The sequence below is a fragment of the Apus apus genome, chromosome 1 (assembly GCF_020740795.1).
Source record: "Apus apus isolate bApuApu2 chromosome 1, bApuApu2.pri.cur, whole genome shotgun sequence".
Taxonomy (NCBI): Eukaryota; Metazoa; Chordata; class Aves; order Apodiformes; family Apodidae; genus Apus; species Apus apus.
Window position 1 is genome coordinate 124,541,678 of NC_067282.1, and position 23,727 is coordinate 124,565,404.

The 23,727-nt window shown below is 45.4% G+C and overlaps 1 protein-coding gene across 2 annotated transcripts in view; it reads left to right on the forward strand.

The window, feature by feature from the left end:
• Nucleotides 1–1,182: 1,182 nt before the first annotated feature.
• Nucleotides 1,183–23,727, forward strand: part of FAM131B (family with sequence similarity 131 member B) — a 46,636-nt gene continuing 24,091 nt past the window's right edge. For both annotated transcript variants that reach the window (XR_007891892.1, XM_051643591.1), the window contains exon 1: nucleotides 1,183–1,324. Coding sequence is in view for 1 of the 2 variants with exons in the window: in XM_051643591.1 (XP_051499551.1) it covers nucleotides 1,297–1,324 (28 nt within the window). In the remaining variant the exon portion in view is untranslated. The remainder of the gene's footprint in view (nucleotides 1,325–23,727) is intronic.

Here is a 23,727-nt window from a genome sequence, read left to right on the forward strand (position 1 = left end):
ACTTCTCAGCAATGCAGACAGAAAGTGAATTTTCCAGGCCCAAGGATGAGAACTGATTTGGAATGAGTGAAATTCAATGTGCTGTTATTAGAGGCTGGTGGAAGGAAGCTGGTGAGATCAGTGAGGCTTTTGGGGTGAAGAAAGCAGATTGGGACAGGGAGAAATCGTGAGCATTTCCGAGAGGGGAGCTGGAAGAAGCAGGCTAGGGACAGCCCCTGGTCCTGGGGATGTGTGCCAGCAGGAGGCTGCCTGTTGCTGCTGCCATCAGGTGAGGAAGTGAGGAAGTGAGAAGAGCAGCCCTAGCAGGACCTTCTGCACCTGCAAAGGCTCCTCCTCACAGCCACGTTAGCGGGGAGGACACGGCAGAGGCCTCAACACTCTGCCACAGCGCCCAGCTTGCTTTTGTCACCGTTCTGCGAGGCGATGCGGGGCGGGCAGCGCCGCGCGTTTGCGCCCCGCGTCTCGGGAGCCCCGCAGGGAACCGCGGCTCCCCAGGGCTCCGGGAGGGGCAGCTCGGACAGGGACTCACCGCCCTCCCTGCCCCCGCAGCCGCCCGGCCCCGGGCAGCTCCCGCGGGGCCGCTTCCCGGGGGAGGCGGCGGCGCAGCCACTAGGGGGGCTGCCGGTAATTGAGTCGTGCCGGCAAGTGTAGTTACCGGCGAGCGGCTCCGCCATCCCCACGGCCCCTCAGCTTCTCCTTCCGGGGACGCTCCCCTTCCCGCCCTCCCCACCTGCTCGCCCCCTCCGCTCCCGGCCTGCGCCGCCGCTCACCTGTGCCGGCCCCGCCCCGCTCCCGGGCGGCGGGAGAGCCCCGCTAGCGCCCGGCCCCGCACCTGCCCGCCAGCAGCACGGCAGCCCCGCGCTCTCGCGGGCAGGCCGGGCCGCCCTGCCTTGCCGGGCCGCGGAGCCCCGCAGCCAATCGCCGGGCTGTTTACCCAACCTCAGCCCGCCTCCCCGTCGGGGAGCCGCCGAGGGGGGAGCCAGCGCAGGGCGGCTCGGCGGCGGGGGCAGGGACGCGGCCCGGGAGCCGCAAGGGGAGCGGAACAAAGCGGGGAGCCGCGGCGGGGGCAGATGACAGCCCGGCCCGCCGGCTCCCCTCCCGCCGGCGCCGCCCCCCGCGGGGGCACCTCGCCCTCCTGCCTGACCATGCCCCCGCGCCGGTCCCGGCTGGGCCACCCCGGCGTTTCGCGCTGAAGGGACCGGCTCCTTTCCATCTCCCCCGCTCCCTCCCTCCCTCCTCCTCCTCCTCCTCCTCGCTGCTGAGGCTGCCGCCTCTCCCCGGAGCCCTGCCGGAGTGATGGGCTGCATCGGATCCCGCACCGTGGGTAAGGCGTTGCCGGGGACGGCACCAGAGGATGCTCGGGCAGTCGCGGCCCCCGCCCGGGGGCCGGCACGACGGCGGCCAGCACGGCGGGTGGCGGGTCGCCCCCGCGGCCCCCTCCCCTCGCCCGCCCGGCACCACGAGGGGCGCGCCCCCGCCCCCTGCCCCGCAGCCCCGCGGCGGGCGCAGGGCAGCGCGGAGCCCCGGCCGCTGGCCTAGATGCGGGCAGCGGGGGCTGCGTGGCACGCCCGGGGCTCGGGGGCTCGTCCCCGCCTGTCACCCGTGGCGGAAGGTCGCGGCACATGTGGGTCAGTGCGGTGCCTCCGGAGAAGCGGGTGGGTGCGGGGCGTGCCTCCCCCGGCGGGATCGGGCGGCCGCCGGCTGCCTTCTTCGCTCGGTAGCGGGTTTTTGTTAGCCGAGCATACATAACGTTGCATGTTCTGCACGTCTTCTTCTCTCCTCCTTCCCCTTACGTAGACTTAAGTGGAGAACAGCAAACAACGCCGAATCCCTTCCCTCTTGCAGAGCCATTGCGAGGGGACACGGTGGGAGGAATGGCACTGGGCCATGCACATTTTACAGCAGAGGATCCCAAGCCTTCGGGCTATGTAACCTAGCTCTCCCCTCCTACACACATGCAGATGCCAAAATATCCCTTGATCCCCAAGTGCAGGTCTCTACAGGTAAAAACATCATCATCCTCTGGCACACTTTCCTCCCCGCAGGAAAATTTCTTCCTGTGCAAACCACATGTTCAGACATCAGTTACATGGGGACGTGTCACTTGAGCCACCAAAAAGATCTCTGAGAGAAAAACACAGCTCATGTGATAGTTTGTGTATCTCTCTCCAGCTTTTCCAGAAAGCAAATGGGCACTGTGACAACAGTGGGGAGGGGAAGCCCCTGAGGGGAAAGGATTTGAACCACCTCCCCAGAATAAATCTGAGGGTCCCGTGGCACATCTTGACTCAGTGGGAAAGCCCTTTGTGAGCACTTCCAGGGAACCATCTATTCCTGCCCAGCAAACTTTAAACTACAGACTCCAGTTTCTACTTTTTGATAACCACATACAGCTTATGTCTCAGCAGTCTCAGATGTCCTCATGACCTAAAGAAATCTTTTTTGTCTTCTATAACATCTAGATGGCAAAGATCACTGCAGTTTTTCCCTTAAGATTCTTCAAACTCAGTTGGATCTGTGTCTCTATAGCATAGCAGAACATGTATTGCCTCCCTCTCCTGCTGTTCCCATATCCCTCACACAGACACATTGCCAAGGGCATTATTATCCTGTTAGCTGGGAAATTATCTCTATCCCTTTTATCAATGTGTGTCTGAACTAGCAGCATTAATTTTTGGTCCCTGTTCCACAACAGTGTTCAAATAAATAACAAATATATCTAGTAACATCCACCCTCGGCTCCAAAATATGGTTAAGATGTCACACTTAATCACAGAAGTATTTGTTCCTATGCATGGCAGTGTATTTCTGATCTGTGACCTGGAATCTGCATTAAAAAGTCTTGTATAACTGAGCTATTGCAAGTCTTAGTCTCATATATGTATATATAAAGGGATTCATATATATTTAGAAATGTCATACAGATATGTAGGCATAGATGAAAATATAAGAGCCGTGCATTAAACTGATGATGGAAGAATAAGAATTGAAAATTCACGTTGTCTGCAAATTGCACTCCTTAAATATAGATCTTAATGGTACAGGTATTGTACTTCCCATACTATAGTGACTTTTGATTTATGCAATATGTTCTCATTCTAGGTGGTGAGAGCATGGTGATCATTAGGGACCTATTCATACAGATAACTGAGGAATCTTCCTTGATCTCACATTATGGAGGTGTGTGTTAAGGGGGATTGCAGAATTGTGATCCTAAGCTCTCTTAGGAGTCAGATGTTAATGTAGTAATAGTGCCTGATGCCTGCTCCATGTGAAACTTTTATACTGTTTTGCTTCAGTAGAGACTTCATCTGTTTCGAGTCCTAGAGGTTGGACTGGGTGAAGGTGGGGTCCTTGAGTTTTACTTGGGCTCCTCTGACTAAGGAGGTTTGTTCAGAGAGATTCTCATGTGGCAGCCTAGATTTTTTCACTCCAGCCTTACTGGAGTTACTGGGAGGATTCTTCAGTCTTATTTTGGGAAATCAGTGCTTTTAGCTTCTAGCGTGTGGTTGGAAATTTAGTAGAGCTTTGGGTTTTTTGCTGTGTGGTATTCTGATTAGATTTTTGCAGAATTAGTTCAATATACAGGCTCTGTATTGCCTAAGACCAGGTAGGTCCTAAAGATAGAAGAGGGATAGTACACTTGTTTTGGTTTTACCTTGTAATTTCCACATAGCAGATTTTGAAGTCAGGATTTTGGGGGCTTTAATTAGTGATGGAAAGCTTATAATAAGTCACATTTAGTTTATTCACCACACAAGGGCCATTGCAGGATTGTGCCCTGAGCTTGCTCCAGGCCTTTTTCCATTCCAGTTTTAAACAAGCCACATGGTTTCTCCATTTCCTGCAGGGATGTTTTACTATGATCCAGTTAGATGTCATAGCCTGCACATGTTTAGTGATGTGCAACTTTACATTTTCTTTCCTAAATATGAATTTTCTGGTTATTTCTTCCAGGAGAAAAGTAATTGAGAGGGTCACAACAGAGCAGCTCCATGTGTGTAAAGTTGGAGTAATACAATGTATTTCAGTCTTCTAGAGGACAACAGAAATCACAGTTTTCCTTTGACCACAGCTTAGACATCTAATATTGGCTGCTCTGACTAGTGACAAGATCTCTCTTAATTCCTTGAGTAGGTTTAAATGAACAGAAAGCTCAAGCCAGTCTAAGCTCAAGATTGCTCTCTGTTTTCTCTGATTTCTCTCATGCCTTTGCACAGAAGCCTGCAGCAAACATGTTTTGTGAAGTGACATAAAACTCGTGGGAAAATATTCCAAGAAATTAAAAGCTAACAGTACATTTGAAGTCTGGGCAAAGAGAAACAAGAGATGCTCATGCTGGATGGCAGGAAAAACTTTTTGACCATGAGGCACGCCAAGCATTGAAGGGGCTTCCCAGAGAGGTTATGCAGTGTCCGTTCCTTGAGGTTTTCTAGACCAGACTAGATAAAGCCCTGAATAACCTGGTCTAACCTCACAGCTGAGTCTGCTTTGAGCAGGATGTTGGACCTCAAGAGATGCTTTCCAACCTGAATTATCCTGTGATCCTATGCTTAGGATCTAAAGCCTTGGGTAGTTGCCTTTCTGAGCCAGGTTAGGACTGTTGCTTTAGTCCTGTTCTGCCAGAGGACCCCAGATCTTCTGTGTGTCATTTATGAGTCTCTGGGTCAAATCTGACAAAGCTGGCTTGCTGGACTCCCCTCTGCAAAGAATGGTCAGTGTGCTGTCAGAGAGGTGTACATACTTTCTGTGTTCCTTCCTATACTAATGGCTTATAGCATCCACAGTAGGAGAAGTGGAGCCAAAGACCACCCACTTCTAACCCAGCCACTTTAGATTCAGCAGAGTGGGAGCAGGACAGGAGATTGACAGGAGAAGGGGTAAGCAGCTGGAGCAATTAGTGAACTTCCCCTTCATTCTTCTCCTTACTCATTCTCCTACAGATCTGAAGGTGTGTGGAATGACATTTAGTATGGCAAATGTAGTCTGTGCACTTGGAGTGTGAGAAGTGAGACATCCAGTCTGCATACATGCATCATATTAAGGGAGCTTCACCTTCAACATGTGAGTGAGTCAGTGAAAGGAAATACAGAGAGGGAGAAGCCTAGGAGAGGAGGTGATAATGCAGCAAGAAATGGAGTTGCAGCACTAGGGATATATCCATTTACTTGCATGCATACAGGTAGAAGAGGAAGGAGCCCATAGCTCTGTGTAGAAACCACTTCATAGGCAATGTGGGAAAAATAGAGGGAATACACGAAGAACGGCATCTGTGAATCTTGTTCCTCTTACCTGGGGGAGAGAGAAACAGAAGAGAGGGACAAAGGGACCTTTCCTTCCAGATGCTTTCTGCTTGATCTGACTTCATTACTCCTACTTCTGCTCTCGCCTTTCTTCTTTTGAGTAGTTCCCAATCTGGTAACATTAAAAACTCAAATGAAGAGCTCTGGGATAAGAACCTATTTCTGCCAGGAAGGGTCTGGAGGCACACTGTCTCCTGGAGCTAGCAGCCAGTTGTCATGAAGTGCATACAAACTGGTAATCTCTGAGACCCCTCCCTCTCTTGGGGGGGTTACTGAAATAGGCTGGTGCTTTTGAAGTTGTGGAGAGAGGGCTAACAAATACCATGATTGCATAAGACTAGATTTATAAGGGAATCATGCTTAAAAATGAACAAGATAAGTGTATCAACAACAGTCATTAGTATAAGAACCATAGTTGGAGGGGACCTTAAGGATCATCTGGTCCAACCTTTCTAGGTAATAATATAGTTCAAATGAGGTGGCCCAGCACTCTGTCAAGCTGAGTCTTAAAACTGTCCAATGCAGGGGAGTCCACTGCTTCCCTTAGGAGGTTATTCCAATGTCTAACTGTTCTCATGGTGAAAAAGTCAATTCGGAATCTTCCCAGGAGTAACTTGCGCCCATTGCCCTTTGTCTTTTCTGTGTGACTTCTTGTAAAAACAACAGTCTTTGGCATGCTGCTGATTGACTTAAGACTTCTGGTTTTTTGGTGGACAAGACAACAGATGTGATTTTGAGGAACAAAGCTGAAAGACAACATATACTGATTTTGTGAACTCTTATGGGCAATAATATGAGAGAATTATGAGAGAAATTACAAATGAGCTTACAGGAAATTGGCCATGAAAATTGCCAGTTCATTGGCATTATACAACTGGGAGTCTGACTTCTATAGACTGTTGTCTACAAAAGGATAAAAAGTGAATTAATCAATAAATATTTCAGCTTGTTTTTTTGGGGGGAAGTAGAAGGAAAGTAGTTTTCAGGTCATTTTAATAAGGAAATGCTCTCCAACTGTGAACAACCATGTTTTTGGACTGACACATCAGCCAATTCAAGATAATTTGCACTCAAGTGTTTTAAAGCAGTTAGATAAAAAGTCAAAGCTTTGTTTTTCAGTAAGTCAGGAAATAATAGAATCATAGAATGGTTGGGATTGATAGGGACCTCTGGAGATCATTGAGTCCAACCCCTCTGCCAGAGCAGAACCACCACAGAATCTAGGACTGGTCACTCAGAAATGCATCCAGGCAGGTCTTGGAAGTCTCCAGAGAAGGAGACTCCTCAGCCTCTCTGGGGAGCTTGTTCCAGTGCTTTGTAACCCTCACAGTAAAGGAGTTTTTCCTCATGTTGAGGTGGAACTTCCTGTGTTCCAGTTTGCATTCATTGCCCCTCATCCTATCACGGGGCACGACTGAAAAGAGATTGGCCCCTCCTTCTTGACACCCACCCTGCAGATATTTGTAAGCATTAATAAGATCCCCTCTCAGTCTTCTCTTCTTTAGACTAAACAGCCCCAGGTCTCTCAGCCTTTCCTCATAAGGCAGGTGTTCCAGTCCCTTCATCATCCTCATAGCCCTCCGTTGGACTCTCTCTTGAACTGGGGAGCCCAGAACTGGGCACAATGCTCCAAGTGAGGTCTCACTAGGGCAGAGTAGAGGGTGAGGATGACCTCTGTCTACCTGCTGGACACACTCCTCCTAATGCACCCCAAGATACCACTGGCCTTCTTGGCCACAAGGGCACATTGCTCCCCCATGGATAACTTGTTATCCACCAGGACTCCGAGGTCTTTCTCTACAGAGCTGCTCTCTAGCAGGTCAATCCCTAATCTGTACTGGTGCATGTTCTTACTCCTCCCCAGGTGCAGGACTCTACACTTACTCTGGTTGAACCTCATTAGGTTCCTCTGTGCCCAGCTCTCCAGCCTGTCCAAATCTCACTGAATGGCTGCACAGCCTTCAGGTCAATCAGCCAGTCCTCCCAGCTACATGTCATTTGTGCCTTCTGGACTGAATATGCCCAGCTGTGTGGGCTTTCCAACAAGTATCAGGGTGACTGAAGTCACCCATGAGCCCTAAGGCATTTGATCTACAGGCTACTGCCAGCTATCTGTAGAAGGCCTCATCAACATCTTCTTCCTGGTTTGATGGTCTCTAATAGACACCCACAACAATTTTGCCCACATTTGCATGTCCCTTTACTCTTACCCCCAAGCTTTCAACAAGTTCTTCCTCCCCCCCGATAGAACTCAATGCATTCTGGTTGCTCTCTCACACAAAGAGCAACTCCACTGCCTCACCCTGTTGGTCTGTCTTTCCTGAAGAATACATAGCCACCCATGACAACATTCCAGCCGTGGGAGCTGTCCCACCATGTCTCAGTAATTGCAATGATATCATAGCCCTGTGACCTATTGCAGATCTCCAGCTCTTCCTGCTTATTCCCCATACTGCATTCCTTGGTGAATAAGCATTTCAGAGAGGGAGCTGAGCACTTACTTTTCACTCTTGAGAGGTGATAGGCCTTCTGATTCTCATAAATGCTAGCCCAGTGCTGGGCTGCTACACCCAGAGGCCTCACTAGCATGTCCAGTTACATCCCCCTCCCCCCTCAAACCTAGTTTAAAGCCCTGCCAATCAGCCCTCCAGTCTCTTGCACAAAGACTCTCTTCCCAATTTGAGAAAGATGTTTTCCATGAGGTGCCAGCAAGCCTGGTGCTGTATAGGCCATCCTGTTGTCAAAAAGGCCAAAACTGTTGTGGTGACACCAGCTACAGAGCCATGTATTAACCGACTGTATTCGTCTGTTCATTCCAGTGTCATTGCCTGCATCTGGAAGAAGAGAGGAAAATCAAACCTGTGCCCTAGAATCCCTTGCCATCCATCCCAGTGCTTTAAAGTCTCTTTTGAATGTTTTTAGACTATGAGTTTCAGCTTGCTCTCTACCTGCATGGAAGATCAACAGTGGGTAATAGCCTGTGAACTGTATTAAACTAGGAGGATTCCTAGTGACATCCTTAACATGGGCTCCAGGGAGACAGCAGACTTCTCTGTTAGGAGGGTCTACTCAGCATATTGGACCCTCCATTCCCCTCAGAATGGAGTAATGAACAACTATAACCCCTCTTTCCTTCCTTGCAGATGTTGTAATGTGGGTGGTAGGTCTTTTCGACTGTGGACATACCTCTGGTGTAGGCTGCCCAACATCCACATCCTCATTTGGCTGGTCTTTCTCAACCAGAGCCTCGTATCTATTTTTCAGTGGCACCTGGGGGGGGTGAGGTGGGCAAGGAAGGAGTTTGTTGCCACGACCATGAACTTGCTTCCGTTCACTCTTCTCATGCAGGCTACTGCCCCTGGTCTGGCAGGGGCAGGATACAGGGGCTTCCTGATCCTGTGTACTTCCTGATGCTCCCTGATGCTTCCTGAATGGTGCTTCCATTTCTGCTTCAAAGAGGGCAGAGCCTGGCTCCACCAGTCTATCTCCTTTTCAGCTTCCCTGATGCTCCTTACCCTTTCAACTTCTCCTTGCAACTCTGCCACTCAGCAGAGGAGATCATCCACCTGCTCGCAGCACACACAGCAGTTGTCAAAACTGCCACTTGCTGCCAGTGAAAGGCTCGGACACTTCCTGCAGCCTGTGGCCTGTGAGGAAGATACAGAGCTGAAAGCTTCAGGTTTATTACAGCTTTAAAAGTTCTATGAGATGACCTAGGTAGTGAATTTTGTCTATCTGATGTAATTCCCAATAAAATATTAGGACAGTATGCCATTCAGACTGGCAAAAAATGTATCTTGTCAAGCTACTTTGCCAGGAGGGCTGGAGGGGTTGTCTAGATGACCCTTAAAGATCCCTTCTGACCCAAACCATCTATCTTCCCATGATAACTTAATTTAATTACTTCTATGAGAGTCCCTGCAGCCAAGTTCTATGATTAAGTGCCATTATCTACAATCATGGTAATAGATCTAAAATGCCCGATTGGTAAAAGATAAAAACACTAATCAGTTAGCAACAAACTTAAGGTCACATGATTCCTTGACTAATAGTATATAAATATCATACATTTTAAGTGCACCAGAATTCAATAGATAGCAAAATAGTAACAAAGAAAGAGTCATTGTTGAAAAGCTCGTGTTTCTAATGTGATCCTGCATTTCTCAGTACCAGTTGTCAGAACCATGTGATTTTAACATATTGCTCAAAATCTTGAGGGAAATCTAAAATACTGGTAAACTTGGTAGAATTTACAAAGACTGCAAGAAATGATAAAAATGAAAATACAAATGAAAAGGATAAATCAATGATACGGAACAGTTTGGCATTGTAAAGAGGTAGGCACTGGTCTCTTCTCACAAGTAACTGGTGATGGACCAAGAGGGAATGGCCTCAAGCTGCCCTTGGGGGAGGTTTAGGCTAGACATTTGTCCTGGTTTGAGCCAGGATGAAGCTTAAACTGGGACAACATTAGGAAGAACTTTTTCACCAAAAGGGTTGTCAGACATTGGAACATGCTGCCCAGGGAGGTGGTTGAGTCACCATCCCTGGATGTGTCATCTAGATGTGGTGCTTGGGGACATGGCTTAGTGCTGGGCTTCGTAGAGTAGAGTTAATGGTTGGACTTGATGATCTTGAAGGGCTTTTCCAGCCTAAGTGATTCTGTGATTTGGAGTTCTGAATCTTGACAGTGTGTTTCAATGTAACAAAATATGAGTTGATACCTCTAATGACAGTGTGTGAAAAGTATTTACAGGGCCAGAGCTCTATGTTAGAAAGCTGTCAAACAGGAAAAGATTATAAATATTTGTCAGACAATCAGTAGATCAACAGCTACTATTGTGATGCTGCAGCTGAAGAAGCTAATGTAGTTCTTTTATCCTTTAAGAGCTGAATATTGAATAGGAGAGAAGGTTCTATTCTGTCTGTACTTGGCACTTGTGAAAAACATTATTTTTCATTTACTTTGTCTTATTCTGTTGTTACCACTTTGACAAGTACTGCAAAACTGGAGAATGACCAGAAAATAAACATGGAACCATGAATAAAAACTTTAAAAAATGACTCAATGACAGTCTCTAAGTGTTTGAGTGAAGAAAAAAACCATCAAAACTATTTGACTCTTCAACCTAGTAGAAAACAGTTAAGCAATGGAAGGATTGCAGATGCATTCAGATTGGAAATAAGGCAAGAAATCAATTAGTAAAAATACTTAACTGTTGGAATAGTTTACTAAGAGTGGTACTGAATCCTCTGTCACTTGAACACATAAAATTAAGAATTAAAACAAAAAAAAAGCTCTAGTTCAAACACAGCAACAGAAAGTATGATTAATGAAGTGAATATGTTTACCTTCTCTTATTTTAAGGAGGTCAGATTAGATTATCTGGTTGTTTTTTCTGTGAGTTTAACCCACAAGCTTTGAAGTCTGGGATTCTACTGGACTTCTAAAGGAAACATAGTTTCTGTATCCTGGGAAGATGTGATTGTATCGGCAGCTGTTGATCAGACACATCTTATGGGGAAAGTTTCAGTGCAAAATTTCTTAGCTAAATTGGAGAAAATGGTTTGGTGATCTGCAGGGCTAGCATGTGGATTGATGTTCCACATGGGAAAAGTAGTTTTGGGGATTATACTACTAATAATTTACAGTCACTGGCCAGGATGGTGCCGGGAAGCTGTACAGCCACAGGAAGATCAAAGAGGCTGCGAAGGCAGGAAACTTGGTAGTAACAGGGACTTCAGTTACCCCGATGTGTAGGCTGGCAAGCTGAATCTTTATGTCAGGAGCCATTCAAAGAGCCTGTAAAAGACAAGTAACTTGCCTTGTGCAGTGGTTAGGAGGACTTAGTGCGTGATGCTACTACTAAAGAGGTTTCAGGTGACTCAGAGAGACTAAGACCATAGCAGAACACCACCCCACCTCCCCAGCCCCAACTTCAAAAAAAAAACCAAACCAACAAATAACAGTTTTGTATCTGTTTATTGTGGAGGCAGTTGTTGAAGTTTATTCTGTGAATCTTTTCCTTGTTGGGGTTTCATCAGAAGATCAGCTTCAAATCAAAGCCTCAGTAAATGAGTTTGTAGAGCAGGTAGACAAAGGAGTAGTAAGCCATCAGATGGTACTCACAGAATCATCATAGCATGGCTAGGGGTGGAAGGGACCTTAAAGATCATCTAGATCAAGCCCCCCTGCATTGGCAAGGTTTCTGGAGGAATTTGAGGCTGACACAGCAGAACTACTGATTATGTTTTGTAATGCCTTCCAATTACTTTGGTACAAGGAGATTGGAAGGTAGCTAATGTGATGTCAGTTTTTAAAGTGATTTTGAGATCTATAGGCTATTTTGAAACTATAGGCTAGCAAACAAGACACACTGAGTAGGCATGCTAATAATCGTTACTCTAAAGAACAGGATTAGTGCACGCATGGACAAATAAGCTATACTGAGGACACGTTAACACACCTGTTGCTGAGGCATATCATGCCTTCTAAGTCTTGGAAGGGGTCAACAAGCAAATTGACAGAGGAGATCCAATGGTTATAGTCTACTTGGATTTGCACAGCACGTTTGTAAAGGTCACTCACCCCAGGTTGTTAGAGACATGAACCTGCTGTTGAATCAAAGTTCCTGAAATTATTAAGTAGCTGGGTAAAGATAGGAAAGAAGGATTAGCACAAAGTGGCCAGTTTTCACAAGGATATTTTTTCAGATTTGTGACTATCCATGAATGATATGAAAAAGTGGGGTTAATAATGAAGGAGCGAAGTATGATGATGACAGTAATCATTTGGAAAAGTAAACAGAAAACCATATGCAGAGATTTGCAAAAGGGTTTCACAATATTGGATGACTAGGTGTTAAAATTATATAGAAGGTGAAATTTGATATAGATAAATATAAAATGATACACACAGGCAAAGCGATTCTAGTGTTAAATTTGCAATGATAAAGCTTCTGACTTTACTGTTTCCATGCAAGAATGAGATCTTGGTGTTATAATGAGTAGCTTAATTCCCAGTGCTAGTAAAAATGCCAATCAAATGTTAGTAATTAGGAAAAGAATAGAGAATAAAATGATAAACAGTATTATACTATGCATAAATCTATATTGCACTCTTCCTTTGAATATAATATATTGTCCTTGATTCATAGATTCATAGAATGGTTTGGGTTGGAAGGGACTTTGAAGATCATCTTGTTCCAGTGCCTTTGCATGGGCAGTGACACCTCCCACTAGACCAGGTTGCTCAAAGTCCCATCCAACCTGCCCTTGAACACTTCCAGGGATGGGGAAGTCCCTCCCCAGCTTTCCTGTAGCCTCCTTAGGTACTGGAAGGCTTCTATGAAGTCTCCCCAGAGCCTTCTCCTCTCTAGGGTGAACAACCCCAACTCTCTCAGCCTGTCTTCATAGGAGAGGTGCTCCAAGCCTCTGATCATCTTTGTGGCCCTGCTCTGGACTTGCTCCAGCAGGTCTGTGTCCTTATTATGTTGGTGGCTCCAGAACTGGACACAGCACTCCAAGTGGGGTCTCACAAGAGCAGATTAAAGGGGGAGAACCATCTCCCTTAACCTGCTGACCACGCTTCTTTTGTTGCAGACCAGGAGAGAAATATATTAAAAATAATATAGAAAGATAATAATTATTTATATACAAATATCAAACTGAAAAAGATTCAGAACAGGGCAGCAAAGACAATAAAAGATATGGTGTGGCCTGTATGTGGAGGAGCCATTTAAATGGATAGGGATTTCTGAAGTACAGAACAGAGGTGATTCAGGAAAGTTACAATGGGTATCTATAGTAATTAATTATTTTTTTTTGTGATATGAGCAGCATGGAGAAAATGAAGAGGAAAAAATATTTCATTATCTATTTCAAAACAATCTAGATGTCAAATGAAACTAGCAAGTGATAAGTTTCAAACAAGCAAAAGCCAGCACTTCTTCATATAATGCTCAGTTAAATTGTGGAACTCCTTGACTTAGGATGCTATGGGTACTAAAAGTTTTCTTTGGTTTAAAAAGTGAACAGATGAATAGATTTAAAGATTGCTAAATACAGAGGCACCATCCCTGTCTCAGGAACTGAGGCACCTTGCTGGACCTGCTGTTTGTCAACAAGGAGGACTTGTGGAAGACATTATGGTTGGAGGCCACCTTGGGCACAGTGATAATGAAATTATAGAGTTCTCTATTCTTGGAGAAGTAAGGAGGGGCGTCAGCAAACTACTGCCCTGGACTTTTGGGGTGCAGACTTTGGCCTGTTTTGGAGACTGTTTAGCAGAATCCCTTGGGAGGCAGTCTTGAAGGGCATCGGAGTCCAGAAAGGCTGGATATTCTTCAAGAAGGAATACTTAAAGGTGTAGAAACAGGTCATACCTCTGTGCCAAAAGATGAGCTGGCAGGGAAGAAGACTGGCCTGACTGAGCAGAGAGATCTGGTTGCAACTCAGAAAAAGAAGGAGAGTTTATGGCCTTTGGAAGAAAGGGCAGACAACTCAGGGGACTACAAAGATGTCATGAGGCTCTGCAGGTAAAAATTAGAGGAGCCAAAGCCCAACTAGAACTTAGTCTGTCTACTGCTTTAAGAGGGAAAAAAAAAGTTTCTATACATGTATTGGCAACAAAAGGAGGACTAAGGAGAATGACCATCCTTTATTGAATGTGGGAGGAAGCACAGTGATCAAGGATTAGGAAAAGGCTGAGGTACTTAATGCCTTCTTTGCCTTAGTCTTTAGTAGTAGGACCAGATGTTCTCCAGGTACCCAGCCCCCTGAGCTGGAAGACAGGGACAGGGAACAAAATGAATCCAAGAGGAGATGGTTAGTGACTTGCTACACCCGTTAGACATACACAAGTCTCTGAAGCCAAATGGCATCCATCCAGGGGTACTGAGAGAGCTGGCAAAAGTGCTCACCAAGCCACTTTCCATCATTTACCAGCAGTAATGACTTTGACACCATTTCCCACAGCATTCTCTTTGAGAAAATGGCTGCATGGGACTTCACTGGGTAAAACACTTGCTGGATGGAGTTGTGGTGAATGGAGTTAAACCCAGTTGGTGGTGGGTCACAAGTGGTGTTCCTCAGGGCTGGGAGCCAATTCTGCTTAATATCTTTGTCAATGATCTGGACGAGGGGACCAAGTGCACCCTCAATAAGTCTGCAGGCATCACCAAGGTGGGAATGTTGATCTCCTTGTGGGTAGGAAGGCTCTGCAGAGAGACCTGTACAAGCTGGATTGATGGGCTGAGGCCAATTGTATGACATTCAATAAGGCCGAGTGTTGGGTCCTGCACTTGTGTTACAACAACAATACAGGCTTGGGGCAGAGTGGCTGGAAAGCTGCCCAGAGGAAGAAGACATGGGGATGTTGATCAATAGCTGGCTGAATATGAGCCAGCAGTGTGCCCAGGTAGCAAAGAAGGCCAACAGCATCCTGGCTTGTATCAGAAATAGTGTGGCCAGCAGGACTAGGGAAGGGATTGTCCCCCTGTACTCAGCACTGGTGAGGCCACACCTTGAATACTTTGTTCAGTTTTGGAACCCCCAGTACAAGAAGGACATTGAGGGGCTGGAGCATGTCCAAACATGGGCACCAAAGCCAGTGAAGGGTCTGGAGAACAAGCTTCATGAGGAGTGTCTGAGAGAACTGGGATTGTTTAGCCTAGAGAAAAGGAGGCTGAGGGGAAACATCCCTCTCTACAACTACCTGAAAGGAGGTGGTAGCAAGGTGGGGGTCAGTGTCTTCTCCCTAGTAACAAGTGATAGAACTAGAGGAAATGGCCTCAAGTTGTGCCAGGTGTGTTTTAGGTTGTATATTAGAAGAAAATTCTTCACTGAAGGGGTTATCAAACACTGGAACAGGCTGCCCAGGGAGGTGGTTGAATCACCATTCCTAGAGGTGTTTAAAAGACGTGTAGATGTGCTTAGAGGCATGGTTTAGCATCAGACTCAGTAGAGTTAGATGAATGGTTGGACTTGATAATCTTAAAGTTTTTTTCCAACACAGAATTCAATGATTCTGTGTTGGGCCCACAGATATGGTCTCCATATCTGTCCTTTCAATGGAGAGGGTTTGGGTCACCAGGTAACAACATCACAATTTTTACCTGTAAGCAGCCCTCTTCCTTCCTGTGTGGAGTTCCCTCAGGTGGGGTTTGTATCTACTTATGTTGTGACCACTTCCATCCTTCACTGTTTGGAGCCATAAAGATCCTTTTCTGAACCAGAGAGCAGTCAATTCAAAAGCATGCCAGGCTCAGCATGGTAAGACCTGAATGCCCATCAAGGAGCTGTGGATGTAGAATAAGATTCTTGATGTTGAATGATAAAGGACTCTGCAACTCTCCATGCCATGTCCTGCCTGCCTTGTCTGGTTGGGGACTTGCTATCAGATGTCCTTTACAGCCCTGCAGGATTGGGCTGATGGGAAATACCAGCTTCTTCAGGGCAAATATCAGGGGAGAACAATGAGCAGAGGCAACGGGAAGAGGGGTGAGACAGTGTCACCTCTACACCCAGCATCTGGAGGGACTTGGGGAGAATGAAGAACCCCTCACTAAGAGCCCTTTACCCATTGTCTTCCAAGGAGTGACTTGTGTTGCCAGGAAGAAAACCTACTATGGCTTGGAGGCATCATTGCCTCTGGAGGCTCCCACACTTTGGTTTTTGAGGAGGGTGGTGAGGGGGAGGCAGTGGTCTCAGTGTCTCCTGGCTAGCTCTAACCATTGCTGCTGTTTCAAAACCAGATGCTTGACAGGAACTGTGGCTGAGTGCCTGATGGCTGTGGTGGTGAAGTATGTAGCTACCTGGCTGTATAATCTGGGACTGCCAGAGAGATACCTCACAGCTGAGTGGGGGGCAGGTGAGGAGCCCATATGCTGGTGTTTTGAGCAGGCTCTTGTTCTTTTTCTGACCCATCCTACTGGCTGAGGATGGTTAGTAGGCTTGGAGGAATGTTAGTAGGCTTGTTAGCAGTGGAGTCCCACCTTGGCCTGTTGATATCACCTTGGCAGTGGTGCTGCCCACTCCACAGAGAGGGACTGAGAAGGCTCTGGGGTCAGGAACCCCCATTCTTCCATCTGTCCCAGCATCTCCACACAGGGAGGGGAATGGGGATGAGCATCTGGGATCTTTTCTGGGTGTTTGGCTCTGATAATTCTTGGGAGAGGGTCCAGGAGTAGGGGGGGTAGGCTGGAAGAGGGTAAGAGGCCTAGGCTGCACAGGACAGGGCATAGAACAGGACTGGTCTGGGGACAGACAGGGGCAGGAAAACAGATGAGTGGAGGTGCTGAGGAGGAAGAGAGAGACTGGGAGGGCTATGGTGTGAATGGGAAGGAGACTGGGGGAAAGGAAGGGTGAGGGATCGTCAGTATGTGTTTTCATATGTATAGTAACATCAGGGAGAAGGAAGAAAAAGGTGAAGAAGGTATCAGGAAGGCTCTGTGTTGTTCCTCTCAGGTGTGTTGCAGAACCTGAGGACAGCAGGAGGTGATTGAAGCATGATCAGCAGGTGGTCATGGGGAACAGAAGGGGCCCTCAGAGCCCTTGGGCTCCTGTTTTGTGCAGGGTTACATTCCAGCTGCACTTGGGGATGAAGGTGAGAGCAGCAGATGCAGTGGCAGTAGTTCTGGAGGCAACAGTGGTTAGTGACACCTTTCTGTCACTGCACCAGGGTGCAGGGAAGGGAGTTCAGGAAGAAAGCTTCATTGTGATCTGCTGGTTGACTCCTGAGGAGTATTTGGGATGGTTCTTCTCCAATGGTAAAGATTAAACTATTGGACATAGATCTCATAACTAGTAATGTTCTTGTGCTCTAGGACAGTGCCCATGTGACATGCTGGCCACAGAGATTAAAATTTAAATACACACGGAGAGCAACATATGAAACTGCGTGCTGCATAGTACTTCTGTAGTGCTGGCTATAGGCCAGCAAAAAAGGGCTGCTATCTTGGTTCTTACGGACTTTTTCATACTTACTGTGCTAAATGAGGCCCCTGGGGACACGTTCTCTGCACTTTAGAGAAGCAGTGAAGAGTGAGGATAAACCCATTAAAGCTGTTAATGCTGGTTGTTACTTGTCCTGCAAATGAGACAGGGCTTTGAGGGTTTTTTTAAAAATTGTGCTAATTGGATGTGTTTTGTTTTGCAGTACCTCTTCAGCTTAAATGACGACTGTTTCTCAGAACAGAACTGCTTGTATCTAACATTGGGCTTTCTGTTAAGTCTCCTTTTATTTGGGAGGACATGGTACACATTAGCGTTTAGTATTGGTTTGAAAGTGTTTTCAATCAAGAAAAATGTTGGTGCTGGAGCTTTGCTCATTGATTCTATTTCCTAAACAGCTCTAAAAAGAGATCTACCTGCAGAAAGGGACAGAATGGTCTGGGAAGGAATTTAGATTACCCAAATCCAAAGCAAAGATCCTGAGAACTGCCCATCTGATTCCTAATTTTACAGATGTCTCAGAGGTGTGTTTTCATTTTTGATAAAAAATTTTAAAGACGGGTTTTGTGGAGACCAATACATTTCTCTGCCTCAATGAGTGCTAAAAAGTTCAGCCTTGTCTCATCCATGAAAACAGTCTTTTTTCTATTCATCTTCCACAAGTGAGTCTGTTGGTTGGTGCCAACAGCAACAAACTAATGTCCGTATTTCCTCATGCAGTACAACCTAGAATACTTACACAGTTATGGGAGTAGCTCAGGTTGATTTCTCAGGTTCACCTAAGAAAATTTGAATGCTTTCATCTGAGGTTCACCTCAGGGATAGTTCACCTGACAGATGTTTATTCCTTTCCTTGGTGTTGACCTTTTGGCTAGCTTTTAATGGCTCTCTGTAAAGCATACAGGGAAGGAAAAAGTTTATATGATTGTGCTACCTATCCATCTATTATTCCTTCCCAATGGCTTCAACCTCTTTTATTTCAACCAGATTTGACAGGACATGATGATGTTATGTTGAAAAGATTCTGCATTCCCATGAGTATTGTGAAAATTGGTATCAGGGAAAGAACAATTTAAAGACTGATCATAATTACTGCAATTATATTGGTTGTTTTCTTAGTTGTTCAGGGAAAAGAAGGGAATCAAATAGAATAATTGAACCATTTACTCTAAATATTAGTTTTTATGGATATTAACCTCGGCTACAATATCGAATGATGTTTCAGCTCTCTGCTGGAAAGTAAAACTTGAGAAACAGAAGAAAGTTTGCCAAAAGTGGATAATAGAGGTGCTGGAAATTCGCTGTTTAATTCATATGTTTCTTCTTATGTTAATTGGCTTGACACATCACTAAGCAATTGACACAAATACATGTTTGGTATATGGTGTACATATTCACCAGCATCATGCCAGGACATAAAAAAATAGAATTTAAAACTCTAAAACTGTAGTAGTCTACTTTGTGTGGAACAACGTAGAAAAAACAGACAAGATTTTTATCATCCAGCACAGAAGTTACAACAAAATAAATTATTAAAGGTTTCTGCATAGATGCAGATGCCTGATTCAAACGTGTACCTTGTTAACTGACCAAAATGCAGGTGCAGGTACCAAATACAGTATTAATTAATGCACAGTAGTAATAGGAATTGAGAAAATGTCAAGAGGAAACCCAAGGAGAATGGACTTGTTAAGATTAAGTAACAAGTAACTCAAAACAAGCCAAATTTTTATCATCACAGAAATGCAAAGAAACTGAAAGTATGTCCAGGATATTCTGTCTCTACATGATAAATGTGGCCAAAAAAAAAGTAGTAGTAATAGACCAGCAAGGTGGGATATAGTCATCCAAAGGGCTTCTTCAATTTTTCCTGTGCGTTAATCAAAACGGTCGTAATTTTATATTGCTTAGGAATGCACATTTTCTAATTTCTTAGAGTCAAAGGTTATGATGCTTAAAACCAAAAAGTGTGGAAAAGAGTAATCTCTTTCCCCCATCTTTTTTTCTTCTTTAAATGTTTTTCATCTTTGGAAAGGCCTGACTTAAAAATTAATCTTGATTTATACATTGACAGTACCATAACAGAAAGGAAGATGGTATTTTTCCCTGAAATGCTTGGAGTACTTGACTTGGAACATTATCTCAGTTGTGATGAAACAAATTTTTCTGATTAGTGTCTTTCAGAGTTTTTTAAAAATCAAATTTGTCTTAAAAATACAAAGCAACCATAATCTGCAAATGGTGTGGCTTAATGTATTTATGTATTTCAGCTGCTTTGGTTTTATCTCAGTGCTTCGTGTAATTAGCTTCCTACTTATTCTTCAGCCATCTACTGAGTCTTCCAGAGCAAGGATGGAATTTATGATGTTTAAAAGCCCCCAAACAAATAACAGTTTGTTTGGTTTTGTTTGTTTTTGTTTGTTTGTTTGTTTTGTGTGTTTTTTTTTTTTTAATAAAGAAATCTTTTAGAAGTGCAATGAAAACAAAAGCCTTCTATATCCTTTCTGTACACATCATACAGAAACAATGACAAGAAGATCAGAAACCCAATTGTCTTTTAACTTTCATCATCACATTTCAGAACATTTAAGTGAGAAATTCAGTGAATAAAAATCCCACTTTGAAGTTAGCTTGATGACCCACTCGTGTTTTAAACAGCTCATCAGCTCTATATGGAGAGGAGCAAATCCTGTTCTGTGAGAGGTGATTGGTTTGGCCTAACTGAGAAGACAGGACCAGCCCCTGGCCGCTTGCTCTCCCGCCATGCACACACACTGTGGGATGGACAAAGGCCGACCAGAAGTTTGTGGGTCAAGATAAAGGATAAGGAGGGTTTCACTCACCAGTTAAGGTCACAGGCAAAACAGACTCAACTTGGGGAAAAATAATAATGTAATCTCACACTCACCACACACACCCAGGACACAGACACACACAGAGCAGGGCTTGCAGATGTTACCCCACCCCTCCCTTCTTCCCGGGCCCAAATCCCTTTGTTCCCGGTTTCTCTCCCTCCTTCCCCCCAGCGGCACAGGGGGACAGGGGATGGGGTTTAGAGTCACTTCACAGGCTGGTGGTTCCTGCTGCTCCTTCCTCCTCAGGAAGAAGGATTCCTCACAGTCCTGCCCTGCTTCCCCACGGGGTCCCTCCCATGGCAGAGAGTCCTCCACCGACCTCTCCTTCAGGAGTCCTTCCCACGAGGTCTGGAGCTGCTCCAGCCTGGGCTTCCCACAGAGTCAGGGGCTGCTTTGGGAACAGCCACCTCCCCTGGCCCCGGGGTCTTCCACAGCTGGGCAATCAGAGTCCACAGGCAGCAAATCCTCTGGCCACAACATCCAAGTCCAGTGGCCAAGTTCCCCCCTCCTGGCGCCTTCAGGGAATGTCCCACCACGTTCCTCCATGAGTGCAGGGGGACAGCTGCCATCTCTCCATGGGCTGCAGGAAACTTCTGCTTGGGCACCTTCTTCCCCTTCCTCCTCACCAACCTCGGGATCCCCACTCACCTCTCCAGCTCAGCTCTTCTCCTTGCTCCTGGCTCTCAAGTGTTACATCAGTTCTTTCTCACGTTAATCACAGAGGTGCATCTATTGTCTCTCTCATGGCTCGGCCCTGGCCACCTAAGCCCAGGGAGCTTTTAGTAGCTTCTTACAGGAGCCACCTTGGGGCCCTTTCCCCCCTACCAAAACCATGCCAGAACCAAACCAGCACAAATAGTCATGATGATTAGAAGAAGAATGGAAGATGGATATGAGAAATTTAATGTAAAAGAAACGTACCATTGCAAAAGAAAAAAAACAAAGCATAATAACTGAAGGGAGAAAGAGGTTGACAAGATGTTGGTTAAAAACAATACAAAATGTAATGTACTTTCAGGTTCTCTTTTCCCACTTCACTATTCACACTTTCTGATTTTCCGTGTTTCTTTCCTTCCATCTATCTGAGCAGAACTTGGTCTTTCATGTTTTTGCATTAATGTTGCTCTTGCTATTTCTATCAGAAGAGTAAACCCCCACTATTCTTTGTATAACTTTCAGTAAGAGGAAGTAACATTGCCCCAGGCTGAATGCCACTTAGAACCTAGAGACTTCCTTTTCAGCCACAGCATGTGATGTTATAACTCTTCAGCAGGTATTTATGCTCAAGTATGCATTTAAATACAGAATCAAAGTCCCTGAGGTTGGTCTCTCTCTTTGGCTGGGGTCAGGAGGAGGGATATTTGCAGTGCATATATGGGATGCTCTTACTTGGTTGCAATTATCCTGATGATCAGACACACAGTTCAAGTGCAAAGGGGAAAACACACCCTGATTCTTTCAGGGAGGTCTTCTTGCACAGCAGAGAATTATGAGGTGTGAAGGTGTGGTGGAGAGCAACTCAAATAGCATTTGCTTTCTGCTAGTTTTTGTATCACCATGTTTAGCCTTTTTAAGGGACCAAATTAATTTTTTGCCTTGTGAGTTCTATCTGATGGATGCCTCAAGCTTCCCACCAGTAAGTGCCTACATGCCTCTTGCAGGCCTGTGTGGGGTGGAGCACAGCATCTCTTGCCTTCCCGAAGATTTCCACCTGGGAAGTGCAGTGATGAATCAGTGTAAACATGCCAGAGCTGTTTGAATGAGCAAGGGGATTTGCGAGTGTATGTGGAGAAGAAACTTGTGGTCAAGAGTAAATAAAAGCTAAAAGCTAATGAAAATGGAGCCATTGACATTCAGTGGCATATATTTCCGGTAGGCTAGATATTGCTTGAATTGATCCCAAAAATAGATGAAAAATTTTGAAACTATATTTCTTACCAGGTTCCAGAAGACTCAGTTTTAAACACAGTACACACTTCTCCTCCATGGCATGGAAGCAAATAACTTTTAACAGAGTTTGAGAATGGCACAAGGCCTGGAGGCAGAGTAAATAGCTATCTGGACAGAGCAATCACACAGAGCAGCCCTGGTTACTTGGTTGACTTTTTGAAGTCTGCTACTTTGCATTTAGTATTACCATTTTTATTACCATTTAATCTTATTTAATAATCTTATTTTTAATCTTCATTCAATTTTATAATTTCTGTTTTATGTTATTAATATTTAATTTTACTTGATCATATAAGTTGTATTAAAAGGCATCCAAAATCAAATGGCACAGACTCTGCTTTCAAATGAGTGACAATCCCAGAAAGCTGAGCGAAGTGCAGAGGGAACAAACAGCTGAGTGGGAGAATGTACTGCAAGGTTATGGCACAAAAGGTTAATGTGATGAGGAGCAGCAAGTAGGTTTTAACTTTATTAGCAGAATGGGTAGAGCAGTTGTGCATTAGTGTGTGTGCTTTTATGTCCACATTTCAAAAAACTGAAAAAATTGAGATGTCTTTTTGAAAGAGAGACAGATTTATTAAGGGGGCTGGAAAAATGCTCTATAGTAAGAATCAGAATGGTTTGGGTTGGAAGGGACCTTAATCATCTAGATCCAACCCCCCTGCATGGGCAGGGACACCTCCCACTAGACCAAGTTGCTCAGAGCCCCATCCCACCTGCCCTTGAACACTGCCAGGGAGGGGGCAGCCACAACTTCCCTGGGCAACAGTCTTGTAGTGAGGAATTTCCTCCTAATGTCTAACCTAAATTTCCACTCTTCAAGTTTTAATCCACCACCCCTTGTCCTACAAACTCTTTTAAAAAGCCCCTCCCCAGCTTTCCTGTAGCCCCCACAGGTACTGGAAGGCTGCTGTGAGGTCTCTCCAGAGCCTTCTCTTCTCCAGGCTGAACAACCCCAACTCTCTCAGCCTGTCTTCCTAGCAGAACTGGTCCAGCCCTTTGATCATCTTCATAGCCCTACTCTGGACTCTCTGCAGCAGGTCCATGTCCTTCTTATGTTAGAACTGGATACAGTGCTTCAGGTGAGGTCTCACAAGAGCTGAGTAGAGGGGCAGAATCACCTCCCTTGACCTGCTGGCCACGCTTCTTATGATGCAGCCCAGGACACTGTTGGCTTTCTGGGCTGCAAGTGCACGTTGCCTGCTCATGTTGGGCTTCTCATCCCTCATCACCCCCAAGTCCTTCTCCTCTGGGCTGTTTTCAGTCTGTTCTCCACTGGATCTGTATTTGTGCTTGGGATTTTCCTGACCCAGGTGTAGGACCTTGCACTTGGCCTTGTTGAACTTAAAATCTGTTCAGTTTGTCAAGAAGAAAAACAAGCAACTTCCCTGAATTAGTATAGCAGGTATCAAAAAGGTCTTTAATCTTGCTGAGAACAGCAAAGCAAGGATACTAGGAGCTCTAACTTGATGTCAGACCAATTGAAATGATAAAGAAGAAATGCCTTTTTAAGTTATGATCATTTAATATTGGAATGAGATATTAAAATGATTGGTTCCTTTTCAGTCATATATCATTACAAGATGCTTTTTTTTCAGGCAGGCTGTGCTTTAGCCAAATGTACATGATGCTTCAGAAAAATACAAATGACTGGTCTTCAAATGGAG